This window comes from Pollicipes pollicipes, unplaced genomic scaffold, assembly GCF_011947565.3.
Source record: "Pollicipes pollicipes isolate AB1234 unplaced genomic scaffold, Ppol_2.1 Scaffold_4740;HRSCAF=5597_pilon_pilon_pilon, whole genome shotgun sequence".
Lineage (NCBI taxonomy): Eukaryota > Metazoa > Arthropoda > Thecostraca > Pollicipedomorpha > Pollicipedidae > Pollicipes > Pollicipes pollicipes.
In genome coordinates this window covers 28,849,420-28,865,953 of record NW_023596545.1, presented here as the reverse complement: position 1 = coordinate 28,865,953, position 16,534 = coordinate 28,849,420, and the positions used below count along the sequence as shown (strand labels likewise).

Below are 16,534 nucleotides of genomic sequence, written 5' to 3'. Positions count from 1 at the left end.
TCTGTTTTTGCCTATTGCTCTACCCTAATGCTAAGGTTAGTTCAATGGGCGAAATCGACTGGATTTACCAATAACATGTAACATCCACCGTCCACCGTGTAAATATCGCATGCCCAGTAATCACGCGGTGTTGTGACTGACCGCGATCATTAAACTGAACTGTCAGTGAAAGCGAAAACGAATTGAAAGTTATTTAACTGTAACATGCGCACAGGCCTGCTATATCCCAGCTCGGCTGAACTGCTGCGCCGAACTGCTGCGCTGAACTGCTGCACTGCTCGTCGTGCTGGGAGTTGAGACTGCTGCCAAACGGCATCGTTAGTTGCTTCGATTTCTGTCTTACCTCAAGTATAACATTTCTCACTGCATGGGACAGCCTTGCAAAGCTTGCCTCCTGTCATTGGGCTATTCGCAATGACCATTAGGGGCGCAAAATGACCACAGTAGTCGACGCGCCCTAAAACTCCAATAAAAAAGACCATTAGTGAAGGGAATCATGCGTTCCGTGGCAAACATTGTGAACGTTATGGATAAAGTTGAAAGCGCGCATCAACGCGTGGGTCTGTAAACCCACGCGATCTCACTCATCTACCCACGCCATTCTCGCGCCGCTGAATCGACCCGATGACGACGCCGCCAAAGTTCCAGCGCATCAGTTTGAGCATCAATTCTGTTACTGTGCGCCAACGGTGCGCAGGCGTCACGCGAGTGAGCGATGAATGAGCGCCGCGGGCCGTCCCTGTGATGTGACGCTGCTTGCTGACAGGCGGCCGTGCCCGCGACCCATCAGCCCGCCGTGGGATATTATCCGACCGGCGATGGCGTGTCCTTTTTTCCGGCGATGGGGCCCGTGGGGAGGAGGGGGGGAGGGGGAGGTCCGTGCTACACGCCATGTCCGAGTCTGGCGACTGGAGAAAGGAAGGTTTTTTGTCCCCTGCTCCCTGTCGCTGTGGCAGCTGAATTTTCTTATGCGGAATGGCCGTGTCGGTTTGCTCTGGCTAAGGTAGTATCTGCATTTTGCGAGGGCTACAATTTCTTCTCGATCGCGTGATATAAGTGGGACTTGGAATTTAAAGTTCCGTGGCTTTACCAATATGTGCGGTCCTTGTACCTACGCCGTTTGGGTGGAGTGCGGAATGTAGTCCCCGTCCGGCGTGTGTCTTGTTAATAGAGTAAATACCCCGTTGCATCACACAGATACTGCATTTTTTTAAGTCATTCAACGGAAGGGAGCTTAAGGATGTAAGGCAAAACATTTTTTACGTAACTCCGACGTCCGCAAGTCTCATGTTAGGAAAATGGAGGATTCGAGTCCCTCACACAAGGGTGTGATAGGCTCCGCCCGTGGCTCCACTCATTGCCGGGTACTCACGTGCTTTGTGGACACCCTATTCAATGATGGTCTAGCACGGCCACTGAGTGCCATCTGGGCTATTCCGCCGCTTCCGCTGGGCACCTTGGAGCGAACACACCCCGCTGTTGCTCCTCGGTCGCGGAGCGGTAGGTTTAAGCAGCGACGGCGGGGTAACAGGGACGGGTGTGGTCTGACCCCGTAGGAGAGCAGATGACAACACCCGTCACGACCGGCTACTGGGTTCGGATGGCACACAGTGAAAACACCGAGACCGCAGCAGGCAGCCGAAACCCAGTGATGGTGAATGGATTGCGACGACTCATTGTCCTATCAGTTCTGGTCTCTCGTTCATAAATTGCAGCGTGTTTTGTAGTCGCCCTTTCGGTGGAAATTCATAAAAAGTTATGGTAGCCGTCTTTTTGCCTCTCAGCTTAATTTACTGGCTTGTTGACTTGTCTCGCGGGATGCAGCCATTTCTTGTTGAAAAGTGACCGCAAAATTGCAGAGCTGAACTGCTGGACTGCTGAACTGCTGAACTGCTGAACTGCCGGATGGAGACGGTCTGTCTGCAGCTCTGCTCACAGTCCAACCTTCTCATCTGTGCATGATAACTGACGTACCTTAGGCTCAAGTAACACCGATTCTTCAGATGCTGCGGCGTATTGCGCCATCCCGGAATTACCATTTAGATCATCGCAAACGCAAGAGCGCGCCGTGTCTCTTGCATCGTGTGCTGGAGGCGCGCCAGTCGCATCATTTCTTTGAAATCGCTGACATTTTTCTTTGAAAATCGCTGACATTTTACCGTCACATTCTTTATTGATGCGATCTTTCGAGGTCATTACGGCCGCGGCGAATTTCAGGAATCTTTTAATGCGCTAATCACTATGCCTGACCTTGCTGCAGTGCTCCATGACAGAAGCCCGGGTTATAGAAGAGACAGTTTGTTTTTGTAGTGTTTTTGTTTCTGAGGTTCTTCGTTTGTCAAACGGCAAAAACAATATCGAAGGCTGTTGACCGAACCCGAACGGCGATTGAATACAGAGTACCTTGGCGTGTATTAAGCCGTTTCACCACTCTTGACCGCCATCTCGGGAAAAAATCGTCATTTTTACATTCGGCGGCCTTGTCTTTTTAGCACCGACAACTCCAAGTGGGCGCGACAGCGCGACAACATCTCCGCCGTTTTGTGGCGCCATATACGTCTGTCGTCACACACTCAGTCTGCGGCGGTCCCAGCTGAACTATTTACTGCACAATAAAACTTTATTCGCCGCCTCCCATCCCGACGCCGCCTTCCCACACGCGCCGCGCGCGCCGGCCCGGCCGCGCCGAATGACCGTGGGAACCGGCGGTCAGGCGCCGCCGTCAAACGGCGCCGGACCCGACGGCGCGGCGGGTCGCCAGGTGCCCGGCCCCAGGCCCGCCCCGGTCCAATCTCGGGCAGGAAGCAACTCCCAGGCGGCCGGCGGCGCGTGCAGCGACGGCGGCTGTCTGAGATTTGCGATATGCTTGTCTGCGCTGTGGCGCTGGTGTGCCTGACGAACGGTCGTGCTGGGAGTCGGGGACGTGGCTGTGCGCCGGTCATGGAGGGACTCTCGGGGACGCGGCTGTCTGCAGATGGACGGAGATGGTGTGCGGTCAGACGGCAGCTGCCCAGAGATGGTGCGTGGTCAGACGGCGGCTGTCGGAGATGGCTGTGCGGGTCAGACAGCCGCTGTCCGTAGATTGGTGTGCGTCGACGTCGGCTGTCCGGAGATGGTGTGCGATATGGTGTGCGGGTCCATACGGCCGCTATCCGGAGATTGTGTTCTGTCAGACGGCGGCTGCTATCGGGAGATTGGTGGTGGCGGGTCAGACGGGCCGCTGCCGGAGATGGTGGCGGTTCCAGACGGGCGGCTGTCCGGGGATGGTGTGCGGGTCAGACGTGGCGTCTGTCGGGAGATGGTATGTCGTCAGACGGCCGCGGTCCGGAGATTGTGTGCGGTAGACGGCGGCGTCCGGGGATGGGTTTGCGTTCAGACGGAGGCTGTCGGTAGATGGTACTGCTGTCAGACGGCCGCTGTCCGGAGATGGTGGTGGTCAGAACGGCGGCTGCCCTTTACTGTGTGTGGTCCGTTGTGCCTTCACAGTTCTACGTAATACGTCTGCACATAGCCGTGACCGCTGGTGTTTGACTCCTTCGGCGCGGCACCTAACAGGGCTGGTCGTTCGCTTACATGGGGAAAGTGTACCATCAGGCTTATAGCGGCGCATGGGAGGCAAGGAATCAATAGCGTCCTACACTCCCCCGCGCTAAATTAGCTCCCTCGCCCATACATCATCTCGCGTTCGGCCTGTTGGCGTACCGCGGAACCACGGCGTTGACCCATCGACATGTGACCGAGCGCTCAGAACAGAAGGCTAGGCCAGGAGGTCAGGTCAGATCAGGTCAGGCCAGGTTAGGTCAGGTCAGGTCAGGTCAGGTCAGGTCAGGTCAGATCAGATCAGGACAGGTCAGGACGGGACGTGTTGCCGACACGGTCCGGCCGCCGGTCCGTCGAAGGACGGCGAACTGGTGTCAGCGGCACACCGAGGCGTCCGACCAAGCAGCTGCCCGCGTTCCGCCGAATCTCCTTGCCACGCTGATGGATGACCTCGGCTGCTTTCGGGACCATTAGTCAGTGCCATGGCTGGAAATCCTGTGTGGCCAACACTCGCTGAGGCAGCCGCACACGCAAAGTTCAGAGGTTGAATGGCGATAATGTTGCGGTAGCACGTAGGAGATGTGTTTGGCAACCGCTCGCCGCTGGACGTTTTTACGTGTTGTTGGATCCAATAAAATTGCATTGGCTCCAGAAATAGTGATATGTTGTTCATGTGGAGCTGAAAGTAAGCATTGTAAGCGCATTACCATTTGCAACGAGGAAACAAGTAATGCGAGTGCGGAATGCGTTGGAGACGCGCAGTGTTGACAGTTACGTGCAGCTCAGCACACCTGAGTTCAGTACAGCTGTATTAGCGCTTCCCTGGAAAACCAGAGTTGGACTTTCCATGTATTTGGGTTGGCTCGACCCTCCTTCCTCAAAGTCTTACGCCTCGAAGGTTTAGGTTTCTAGCCTGGAGCTTAAAGACGTTGTGAGGACTCGACCTCAATCCACCACGCGGACCCGTAGTCTCGGGAACTCTGGTGGTAACTTTAGGCCGTTTTTCAAACCCTCGCACCACCATCCACTTTTTTCATTTATTCGATCTCGCTCCCTCTGCTGTTGAGTGACGGATGCTGGGGTCATAGTTTGGCGGCACTGAGTACAAGTCTCAGAACGGGCGCATTGTTTGGCCCCACTGGCCCCACTAGCAAGAAAAGGTCAGCTGGCAACTGGCCAAAAAGGGCCAACTTGGTTTGGGGCAACGATGCCGAACTCTGCAAGGCACGTGCAGTTTTCGTTCTCAAGTCTGGCAAAAAGACCGGAGGCAGAAAATACCCTGATTAATTTGATTGGCACCACTTGGTGGTGAGGTCGGGATGTGCGTAATGACCTCCGTTTATCAAGTGCTCTGAACTCAAAATAACCCACGCAAGCAATTCGACACACACAAACATGCACGCACGCACGCACGCGCGCACGCACGCACGCACGCACGCACGCACGCACGCACGCACGCATAGACAGATAAATGGACACCGTCCGAATGGACGAACAAATGGACTCGCTGTCCGTTCAAACATAATTGATAACAGATACGGAGCGGGCGAAATTAGTAGAGCTCGTGCGCGCTCTTCTCCCACGTACAGTAAACGCGCAGCCCCTGGAGGTGCTCAACGGTTCCCGCGGTCCTTGCAGACGGCAGGACACCTATCTGCGCATGCGCAGTGAGGGTGGCCGGCAGCTCCCGTGCTGCCGGGCAGGCTGCGTCAGCGGGTCCGCTGAATATTGCATGATGACATGGTCGGAAAATGAGCGGGCTGAGGGGCCTGTCGAGGAAGGTTCGCCGCAGGCTGAGGCCCGGGGCCAGCGCTCGTTTCCAATGTCGCGACGAAGTTTGGGTTTTTCCGCACCGACCCAGTTGCAGATTGGAGCTGCCGACATTGTGCGCTTCAAAGGTCGAAGGCCATGGCGTGGTACTTAACAGTATGTCGAGGTATGTCTGCAGGTGGGAATTTTCAAGGCCTCTTGGGTTTGATCTGTGCCCGAGTCAATTGGCCCTCTACAAAGTGCGGGTCTGTTCCCACTCGCGTGTCAGGGGAGCCGGTAGGCAGAGCACGCTCTTGCCGGTCCCTAGTTGAGCTAGAGCCACGCGACGAAAACAGGGGACTGCACTGTGTATAAGGAATTCAGTGCGATGTTCAGTTCAACTAGTCCACGTCAGGGTCTGACCGGTTTTCCAGGCCAGGTCACCTGTTTGGAATCAAACATGGACAAGTGACTGCCTTATTTACATGCGAATGATAGTCACGCCGCGGTTTAGTAAAAAAAAACGTTGCACCGCATGTGCTTAGACGATCACAGTGGTGTATATTCCATTTCAGTTCGGTGGGGGAGGAAAGCTTCCCCAAAGCTTTGAGAAGATAGTGTCCAAATCCGGGAAGAAACTCGTTTGATGGCATACTTTGGGGTAAATTTCTTCATTCGTCACTGCCCAGCCCATTTTGCGAAACCACGCGCCCTGGACGATCGATATTGTTCGCGCTCGGGAGCTATAACTCTTCGTTGAGAACATAATCCATTTAGAGACCGCGGAAAGCACTTGCTCACACCATTTGTGACCCAGGAGTAATTCGGTCATCAGAGCTGATAAAGGTTGCATGCCGTCGATAGCTTATCGACCGCTATAAGTGCAAAACGCTTTCGTCAACGTTTGATGACTCATCCCAAGCGCTTGTCGACTGGCTTATGACCGTAATCAATGGCCGGTAAGGGCATCTATTGACGGGAGCGGAACTGCCATGCGTCGGCTATACATTGGCTCAGGTAGCAGCACTGGCCTGGGGACGGAACTTCAGGCCGTGCGCGATCCAAAAGCTTGGAGCCCGGGCCGTCTGCGATCACGAAGCTCGGAGCCCGGACCGTCTGCAATCACGGAGTTCGGAGCCTGGACCGTCTGCAATCACGAAGCTCGGGGCTCGGACCGTCTGCAGTCACGAAGCTCGGGGCTCGGACCGTCTGCAATCACGAAGCTCGGAGCTCGGACCGTGTGCAGTCACGAAGCTCGGAGCTCGGACCGTCTGCAGTCACGAAGCTTGGAGCCCGGACCGTCTGCAATCACGAAGCTCGGAGCTCGGACCGTCTGCAATCGCGAAGCTCGGAGCCCGGACCGTCTGCAGCCACGAAGCTCGGAGCCCGGACCGTCTGCAGTCACGAACCTCGGAGCTCGGACCGTCTGCAGTCACGAAGCTCGGAGCTCTGACCGTCTGCAGTCACGAAACTCGGAGCCCGGACCGTCTGCAGTCACGACGCTTGTAGCCCGGGCCGTCTGGGCTCCCGAGGCCTGGAGCTTGGGCCGTCTGGGCTCCCGAGGCTCGGAGCCTGGAGTGTCTCCGCCCCAAAGCTTGGAAGCTCGTCCCGCGAGCTCGCCGAGGGACGAGCCCCGGCGTTATGCTACCGTCGTGTCGTGGTTGGCCGTCCAGCGGGGCGGGGGCGGCACCTGCAGGCCGGCCCGGGCAGCGTATCCTCTCGCGCGACAAATCTCTGCGCGCATACGAGCCACTGCCTGGACGAGCGGGCAGAGGCGCAGTCAGGGACACGCAAAAGGGCCGCGCTTGTCCTCGCCAAACGTTTGCACGCTGCTCTGCATGAATTTTCAAGAGCTGGCTTTAACATGACATCCTCGTCTAAATCAATACGCCTCTGGCGTAGTTCTCTCCCGTATGGCGCCTGACTGCGCCCCTGGTGGCCAGGCCACCGGGGCACCGAGGTCTCCGCGCCGGCGAATGGGCCGATTCGTCATGTGCCGCACACGACGCAATGTGAGCGCTGCGGGACGTTCCGGCCCCGCCGAAACGCGGTGTGGCAGCCATCAGGCTGCGCAGCTCCCTGACAGCCGTCTCATCAGACACGCCCGGGGCCGGCTGGTAACAGCGAAGCGCTCATAACGGTGGAGTTCAAGAGCGCTGCTCAGTGGGAGGCCTGAGTGGGCTTACATTGCTGCGGTTAACCTACCTGCTTTAAACCACCCACGACAAATGTAGACACCGAAGTGCTTGGTTAGTTGCAAGAGCGTGGAAATTGCGCTTCTGCGATTATTGCAAGAGCCTGCAGATAATTGATTGGGCTCTGCATTTCTGAAACGATAGGGTCAGCGACATGTATTAACAACGGCAGTTGGCGAGCACCCGGCCCCAATTCACTGAACGCCTGGTAGCACCCCGTGGTCACTTGCCCCTGGTGACGTATATGACGACATTCCGCGGTTACTTGCCCTGGTGACATATTTGACGACATTCCCGCGGTCACTCGCCCCTGGCGACATATTTGACGGCATTCCATGGCCACTTGCCTCTGACGACATATCTGCGGGTATGCTGCTGAATGCGGCGTATTCGCCGCCCGGGGGGCCAGATGCTACCAGATGACCTCTGGTTGACCGTTATGTCGCCGGGTGGCCTCCCTGAGGCGATGATTAAACATCACTGGATGAAAAGCGCCTGTGTGCTGGATATAAAGCGTTTTTGCGGGGCACTAGGCGTCGACATGACACCGCGGTCCATGGTTCAGTTAACCGCTTGAACTGTGTCTCACTTCCAGTGCAGGGCGGTCCAGGAAAGCCTCCTGTCTACCGCAGGACAGTTCCGGCATGCTTCACTAAAGGACAATCAAGAACCGTCTTCCGTCCGCTGCAGGACAGTTCAGGCTACCTCAACACAGGACAATAAGGGCCATCTTCGATCCAACGCAGGACAGTTCAGGCATACCTCACCACGGTATAATCAAGGGCCATCTTCTGTTCACCGGGGACAGTTCAAGCATACCTCACCACTGTATGATCAAGGGCCATCTTCTGTTCACCGAGGACAGTTCAGGCATACCTTACCACTGTATGATCAAGGGCCATCTTCTGTTCACCGGGGACAGTTCAAGCATTCCTCACCACGGTTTAATCAAGGGCCATCTTCTGTTCACCGAGGACAGTTCAGGCATACCTCACCACGGTATAATCAAGGGCCATCTTCTGTTCACCGAGGACAGTTCAGCCACACCTCGCCTCAGGACAGGACAATAACGGCCGTCTTCCGTCCACCCAGGACGGTCGGGGCGCTGCGCTCCCGCGTGCAGACGAGCGCGACCACCTGGCTGGAGCTGGAGCGTTAGCCGCCTCGACGGACCTTGCCCCCTGCGGTCGGATGTTGGCGCAGGTCCGCAGGTTTAGGTCCGCTGCTGGACCCTTCCGTTCCGCGGATGCGCCGGCTATCTGTCGCAACTGCGCCGTTTGTGCCCGCTTCCCGTTGGTAGCGGCTGGCCGGGCAGAGGATGTTGCGATAAACTTCCGCTGGCGTGCGGACACGACGGCGGAAGCTGGCCGTGTGCGGTGAGTGTTTCGGACGCGTTGCGCGACCCTACGCGCTGAGGACGTGTAGACGGGGTTTCAAAAGAGGCGTAGCTGTCGGCGAAGTTGCTGTTCCTGTCGCAGCGTTCAGCCCCAGCGAATGGGCGTTGTTCTGAGTTCATGGGATTCGGATCCAGGACCTGGCGATGACTAGCGATATGTGAGGACATGGCTGTCACTGTTTGGTGTCAAGCTCGTCTCACTGTTTGCTGTCGAGCTCGTTTGTGGTTCTCTGATTTATGGTTTGTCATTTTTCCGACCACAGGTTAATGCGGCCCTTCGTGACCCATGTTTCATTTAGTGCAGGATCGGATTTTCGCTTCATTGTTGATTCAGAGCTCCCTGGTGGGCACATTGTAATTCCTGACGTGGTACGAATAACTCTTAATCAACCCGAAATATGGACTGCGCGCGTTGCGGGGGAGGCTTCCTGCCTCCTCCTGATATATTGCCCGCATTCAGGTAGTTATTGGGCCGTTATTTTTCCTCAAGCGAAGCGGGTAAAGCAGCCGACATAACTTTCGAGCGGACAGCCAGCGCTGAGCGGAGGTGGTTTGCGGGCCTGCCAGGATATTTTATTGTGTATTCGAGTCGCCGGTAGCTAAACAACGCGCCTAGTCCACCGTTTGGTTGTTGCGTGTCGACGGTGTTAGCAGACTTATTTTACGACTCCGTGGCTGCCGGGACTACACTGGTGCTGCATGCATAATGCACGCTACAGCGAACCCGCATTTCGGCGAAGATAAGCCGGGCCTAGTTGGCAGATGGTCGAAGCGGCTCCTTGCGTTAAGCGCCGCCGCGTTTTTGCTCGCAACTTTTGGGCTTTTGGACCTTTGGGCTCTCTCCGCCGCTGGCTGTGACAACTGCGGCCTCGCAGATGAGCTTCAACTCGCTCAATGGTGCGAGCGTGCAGGCTTCCCTGATTTCGGCTCTCGAGTAGCGACCAGACGAGCGTCGGGTGGCGACGAGGCCGCATGTGCACTGGCGTTTGCAGCCGGGGCGACTGTCTCTGAGTCTAGACCTTCCCAGTCGGCCTTCAGCCTTCAGCCACTCTGCCTGGCCGGTCCTGCACCGGCCCAGGAACGGGTCCAGCTGCTCTTCTGGGGGGGGGGGGGGGGGGGGTCCGTCTCAAGTATGAACACTGCTATGCTATTGCACAGTCCAGACCTTTACCCGGTCGTGCCACACGTAAACGTGACTTGGAGGGTATAACAAAAAAGTGCATCGCCCTCCTTCCAACGTGGGAGAACTTCCATTGCCCCTGGTCCGTACAGTCCTGCCCGTCGAGTAATGTCGTCGCGTCTCAACCCGTGGTTGCTGACCGGAACCGTTGCTCGGCTCACCGGCGAGCCTCGCGGTGAGCTCCCACTCCCCTCCAAACGCTCCCACTCCGAACACTCCCACTACGAACACTCCCACTCCGAACACTCCCACTCCGAACACTCCCACTCCGAACACTTCCCACTCCGAACACTCCCACTCCGAATACTCCCTTTCCGAACACCCCCACTCCGAACACTCCCACTCTGAACACTCCCCACTCCGAACACTCCCATTCCGAACTCCCCACTCCGCGGCTGCTATCACGCCGAACTCCGCTCCGCCGCCGTCCACTCGGCGCCGATCGGACCACAAATCACCGCCCGGTTTCTGCGGCGGCGAAATTGCGTGCCAGTTGCGGCGCACCTGTGACGTTCAGGCGACGCCGCTTGCCCGTGGCTGTAGCCGGCCGTGTGTTTGCGAGGCCAGTTCGCATCGAGCGCTGCGCACCCATTGGCAGCGATTTTTGTCGCTGTTTTCACCGGCCCGATGACCGTGGCCGTTTCAAATTGCTGTTGGATTATGATCCCCGGGTAGACGCCCTGCAAACTCGCACGTCGTGGCTGTGGCCGATGGCGCATATATGCTTATGGGTGATTGGGTGGCGGGTTGTCGCTGCTGACGTCAAAAGCCAACTGTACCACGTTAATGAACTAATTCGTCCTGCTACCCTTAAGGGGTACCGATGATTTCTGCAGCGGCGGCGTAAGCAAGCATGCGAGATAATCAGAAATTTCATGCGGACGCATGAAGCGAAATTTCCGATTGTTACTTTCCCGATTTATAGTTCCGATACTATACTCCTGATTCCCGAAAACGAATCGTTTCATGCCGACGCAGACATGTGATAAAGTTTGATGCGTTGAGGAGGAAGATGTTTTCGACCCGCCCTTTGCGTGAGCCGCCATTTGGGTTGCGCGAATCCGTCCCGGTGGCTCAGTCGGTTAGAGCGCCAGCCTTCCGATCCACCCACCCGTGGCGGGGTGGGTTCGAGTCGCGCAAGTCAATTGCTATTTTCTCCTGACTGGGATGGTCCGCGGCCGGCGGAAGCGGGCGCTTAAGGTCAGGTGGCGCCACAGGTTAGGACGGACCGCGCCGAGTGATGCAGCACGATAAGTTTTCGCCGCCAAATTCTGTCATTGACCTGAAATTTCATGACCAGATGGTAGGGCAAGGGCTCACGCGCTCAGGACTGCTAAGTGTGAGCTCTCACTTCAGGAATATGTCCAATCTAAAGGTTCGGACGAAGTCTTAAATAAACATGCCCGGGGTGATGTTGGCACCCTGTTTTAGGGCTGAATTCCTCCTTTGCTGAATTCCTCCTTTGTTCGTACTCGGAGCGGGGATCTAGTATCGGCTGTTTACAGGCCCTGAAGGCAGTGACATGCATGGAGAGATGGGCTGACACCGCCGACACGCGATGAGCCGTCTTCGTGTGAAACTTTGATGCGTATCCGAGCCGTGTGCGTTTTTGTGTGCCGGCAGATCAATTTTCCGGCGGTAGTTGTCGGATGATCCGGTAGAGGCGCTGGCTGTGACATGGGCCGTCACGAAGACAGTGGACGCGCCGCTCGGGTTGATTTGGGAGAATGGCTGCATTGGGTTGGTCGAAATGCGATAGGCAGGCCCACAGTCACAAGTCGTCTATGGAAGGCGAACCAATAGTTTCAGAACAGGCTTAAGAACATGGTTCTGACAGCGCAGAAAATGCGTATAGTTAACAGTGCTAAATAAATGAGCAGAGAGAACATGGTTCTGACAGTTCAGCAAATGCGAATCGTAAACATAGCTGAGTAAATGAACATCATTTTGCGTCAGTATTGAAATGATGGCCGTAGTGAAGAAACCAAATAATTTATTCGTGAAAAACGTTGCATGTATAGTTTCGGCATGAACAATAAGTGAGCACCGTTCATTAAATGGTCCCAGCTCATAAACTGTTCACGTGTTTTGCATGGAATATAGTTCATTAACGGAACACATATGCAATTTTATCTGAGTTAATAAACTCCGGAAGTGTATAACTGAAAAATTATAGAAATCGCCTTTTAACTGCATTTGCATATTCGTCGTCAGCTACACATTTTTGAATGGTCTTTCCTCCGAGGCGCACGGACTGCCGTTCTGCTCCATGGTGAAAAGTGAGCGCTATCTCATGCATTCAGCCAATGGGCCGGAGTCCTCCTTCTCACCTTGCTTCCCGGAGTTAACCAGCGTTGTCGGCAAAGCCTCCCACCGCGAGATGCAGCTGATTTGAGAGGCCTCAGCTGCAGCTGTCGTTCCATGTACAGAAAAGCCGAGCAGCTGCAGCTGTGAACCAGCTGCCTGCGCCCGTCTCTTTGCCTGCACGGTTTGCGGTCGACTCCCAGACGGCTGCACCGCGGCAGTCCTTATCATGAGTTGTTGTTATTCCAGTTGCAGCAGCTGTTTTTGTTGGGGCGTAATGCAAGACGGTCTGTGATTATTGCTGCAAGTTGCGCGATTAGGGCAAATCATTGTCTGAGTGGTTTGACCTGCAGTGAACCCATTTTCCCATCTGTTTCAACCCTCCTTTGTACAAGCAATTCACGAACGCCCTTTGTGATTTTCCGAGGGCGCACTATGCCAGTTCACGGCATTTTCCATGCATTTGATTTGATTGAAATGGTAGAGTTCACTTTTTCATGGCTGGTACGCAAACAAGCCTTGTGTCATCCGGGCTGGTGTATTTATGTGCAGCGGGCTTTGTTTCAGTCGTTTTACCATTTCAAGTGGCTTTGTTGACATGTACCATCAACCCGCGCTTAGACCCAAATCATCTGCATTGGTAGTAAATGTAACCCCTCTACAATTTTCCCACCGGGCCCATCGGGCACTCCGAGTTGGCCACGACATTACTCAGAGACGGCGTCCGCTGGAAGATCTCAGGCCGTCGGACGCATTGTCCAAAACGCATTACGTCTAAAATATAGCAAACCCGTCTAGCCTTTTCGTAACGCCTTTCTTCGCACCATGTGTGTGGCTTGCGGCGAGTAGATGCTCTTTCTATGGTTGGTTGTCGACTCGCGGATAGTTTTGTAACCTTCGCTGGAGCCTGTGCTCGCCTGTTGTCGTCCTCTGGTATCACAAGTTCTGCTTTCTCCGCCAGGTGCTGGCGACGGGAGCGCCCAACATCCAATACAACGTGGACAATCCGCAGCTGTTCCGAATCGATAACAACGGCAACGTCTTCACCAACACCAACGGCAGGCAGCTGATGGACGGAGGAGTGCTCAACTTCACCGTTGTTGCGGTGAACCCAGGTGTGTGAAGTGTTGTGGACGCTCGGATGACGCAGATACGCGTCCCAGGCAGGGGTAGTTTCTTGTTCAGTTGGAGGGCAATGGGAGAAGGTGGGAGGGAGGGAGGGGGGAGAATCCAGCTCTCAATCTTTGAGAAGGGAAGGGGAAAAATCCAGGAGGAACCCGTTTTACGTATCTTGAGTTCAGGTTGAGTCATCTTTCTCTGTTCAGCCCCTCCACCAACTTACTCTACGAAACTGCACCCTTAGCCCCAGGACAAATACAAATATGGGAGTGCGTATAAAAAGTGGAGAGACGAAGTAATGAATGCTCTGCAGCTTTGAATTATTTCGTTGAAGTGAGACAGTAATTAAAACTGCTGTGCTTGTATTCATAAAGCATGGCGAGTGTTTTCCGTCAGCGTTCAGGACGTAAGTTAATAAAGGTAGATTATTTCAGCTCCCAACTTACAACTTACTTACTCCCGACGACAACACTTTGATCCCCCTTTCACCGACCGCAAGCCACCTTTTTTTTTGTCCCGCGCTACGCCTAATTTTAACGCAGCGTACTTCAACACCTGCCAACCTTCCCTTCCCCTCCCCACCGTCATCGGCGGCAATGCTGTGACGCCGCGCCGCCACGTTACAGAGCACCCTCATCGGATGGCCACTGCCACGGTGCTAGTGACGGGAAACCAGCCGCCGCAGCTCTCCGAGCGCACCTACACGGCCAACGTCTACGAGAACGCCGCCGGCGGTGAGTCCCCCCCCCGCCCCCCGCTCCCCGCCCCCGTCGGAGGGTGATCCATCACGCGGCGAAACTGAGCGTGATGAACGGCTGCTGGAGTCGCCGCCGCTGCTCGGCGTGCGCGCCGTGCGTGGCGGAGCGCTTCACTCCGAGCAGCGGTGACTTAATTTGATGGTGTCGTGTCGGTGCGACGGAGTGGTGCCATGACCGCGCGGCGGTGCGCTCCGCCTGCTGCTGTGATCATCAGCGACCGAGGTTTGTCGGCGGCTGGTGGCGTGAGGGTGCGGCGCGCCTGCTGCCGGCGGCTGCGCCGTCTGTCACGTAGTTCGCGACGGGAAGTTGGCGCATCCATCTCTGGAATGGGGGTGGGAATGAGCTGGTATCAATTAGCGGGCGGTTAGCGTCGTTGGGTGTGATCAGGTCAGACAGTTTGGGCGAGGCATAGCAAGCATGTCATTTCTGGCTTGATCGGGTCAAGGTATTTTGACGGTCCCTGCCGGGGAAGATTTCTTGGGCACGCACTGTTCTAAAGCAAACCAAATTAAATTTGATTCAAACTGATGCATAAGGTATGAATAGATTAAGTACTGCTTTTTGACATTACTGCATTTTCACTTTGTGTGCTTACATCACCATTGTTAAGCAAGGAACTGCTTCAACACGATGGAATAGTTAGTAGCTGAAATTCATTAGACAAGCAAGGTTGCAATTATCAAAGTGAAGGTTTTAGTATTGATTCACGTGCAGCCTAGTTGTAGTTAAGACCAGTGAATGAAGTTTTGATTTTATTGAATGTGATAATACAAATTGTGTGAGTCGTTCAGTGCATTATCGAGGAACATTAGTCACATAGATCAGACACTAGTATCAGCCTTATTTCTCGAAAAAAAAACAGGAGAATAGAGATATAGTTGGGTTGATGTTTCGGCAACATGCCTTTCTCGAAGCAATAGCAGAAGTGAATTTCCCTTTTGTAACTTATTAATATACATAAATACATAATAATAACTAATAAAACAAAGCGAGCCTTTAGAGTTGACTTTTATAATAACGGAACAAAGGTTTTTAGTGTCAGATGACATTTTAGACATACCAGCAGCTCGTGCTGATTTCATTCTGAGGCCTACTCCCAAATACTGTAAATGCAGTCTCACGGCAAGGTATGCTCCATGCTCCGAAACAAGAAAGCCCTCAAACAGTTTTGATGGCTGACCCGTGCCTCTTGGCTGTATATCGCTGGTTTTACGTTCTCGGCTTTTGCGCTTGGATGTCCCGAAAGCTCAGATACCTTCGTACCAATTTGCAAGCGCAAGCCCATCCACATCGGCTACGTGGCATATCCACGCGAATGCACACAGGACGCCGGACAATGGGGGCCCATAATTCGGGCTTTGTTCTACTAGGCTGACACGAGTATGTGAGGTACTTGCGGCGATTCGGGACCCTTTGAAGACGCCTTCTGTTTTGATGCATATCTGCCGTCATTAGATAGGCGTGTGACCACTTCAGCGTAGTGTAAAACGGTAATGCACAATTTCGAGAAAATGGACTCCTGCATAGATCCCGTACCCGAACCTAGGAACTCGTTATCAGCGATGAAACACACTGCCGCAGTATGGCCCCGCAATGGACAGCACGGGGCTCTTCGTAAAGGGGCCAATTCACTGTCGCATGACGTAAGCCATTTGACGCGGTCGGCGGACAGCAGGGTGTGCCAATGATGGACGGCGTATGAACCGATCGACTGGCGATGGTCGCCGCATGGCAGCGTGGTTCCGCCGGCCGGGGGCCCCGCTTGAGCTCCGGCTTGGCTGGCAGCGAGCCGCACCCCAGCGTACCGGTAAGCCGGCCGGTGGGGCCGCAGCCGCTGTGGACGCCGGTGACGTGGTACGCCTCAGGGAGCGCCGGCAGTGGCGAGGAGAAGGCGTGTGGTTTCCTGTGCCATTGTGGGAGTCTAGGCCCCGCTCTGAGAAATGCCATTGGTTGAATCCGGGGAGAAACGCGCGTTTCGTGTGTTTTGGGGTAGGTTCACTCATTTTCCATGTTTGGCCCTAGTATTTTGCAAAAATGCACGTGACTGGAGTGTGGATGCTGTTCAGGGGTCTTGAATGCTCCGTCGTTTGCGCCAAAGGAAACGTGCTTTTTCTTGGGAGTTAGGGTAATGGGATGATCCCTTTCTTTTGAGCATCGTCGATCACCGTGACCTTTAAAGGCATGCGCCCTCACCTCTCTCTCACACGTAAGTCGCCCGTTGCACTCAGTCGGAATGTCTCTCTGACCTTGTCTCTGCAACCTGTTGCTCGCTCGTCTCTGCCCGGTGACCTCT

The 16,534-nt window shown here is 54.9% G+C and overlaps 1 protein-coding gene across 1 annotated transcript in view; it reads left to right on the top strand.

Moving 5' to 3' along the window:
* LOC119098708 (neural-cadherin) overlaps positions 1-16,534 on the top strand; it is a gene marked incomplete at its 3' end in the record, with an annotated part of 90,249 nt that overhangs the window by 44,530 nt on the left and 29,185 nt on the right. The window contains 2 exon segments of the mRNA XM_037221715.1: positions 13,326-13,479; positions 14,110-14,217. Of these exon segments, the coding sequence (XP_037077610.1) occupies positions 13,326-13,479; positions 14,110-14,217 (262 nt within the window).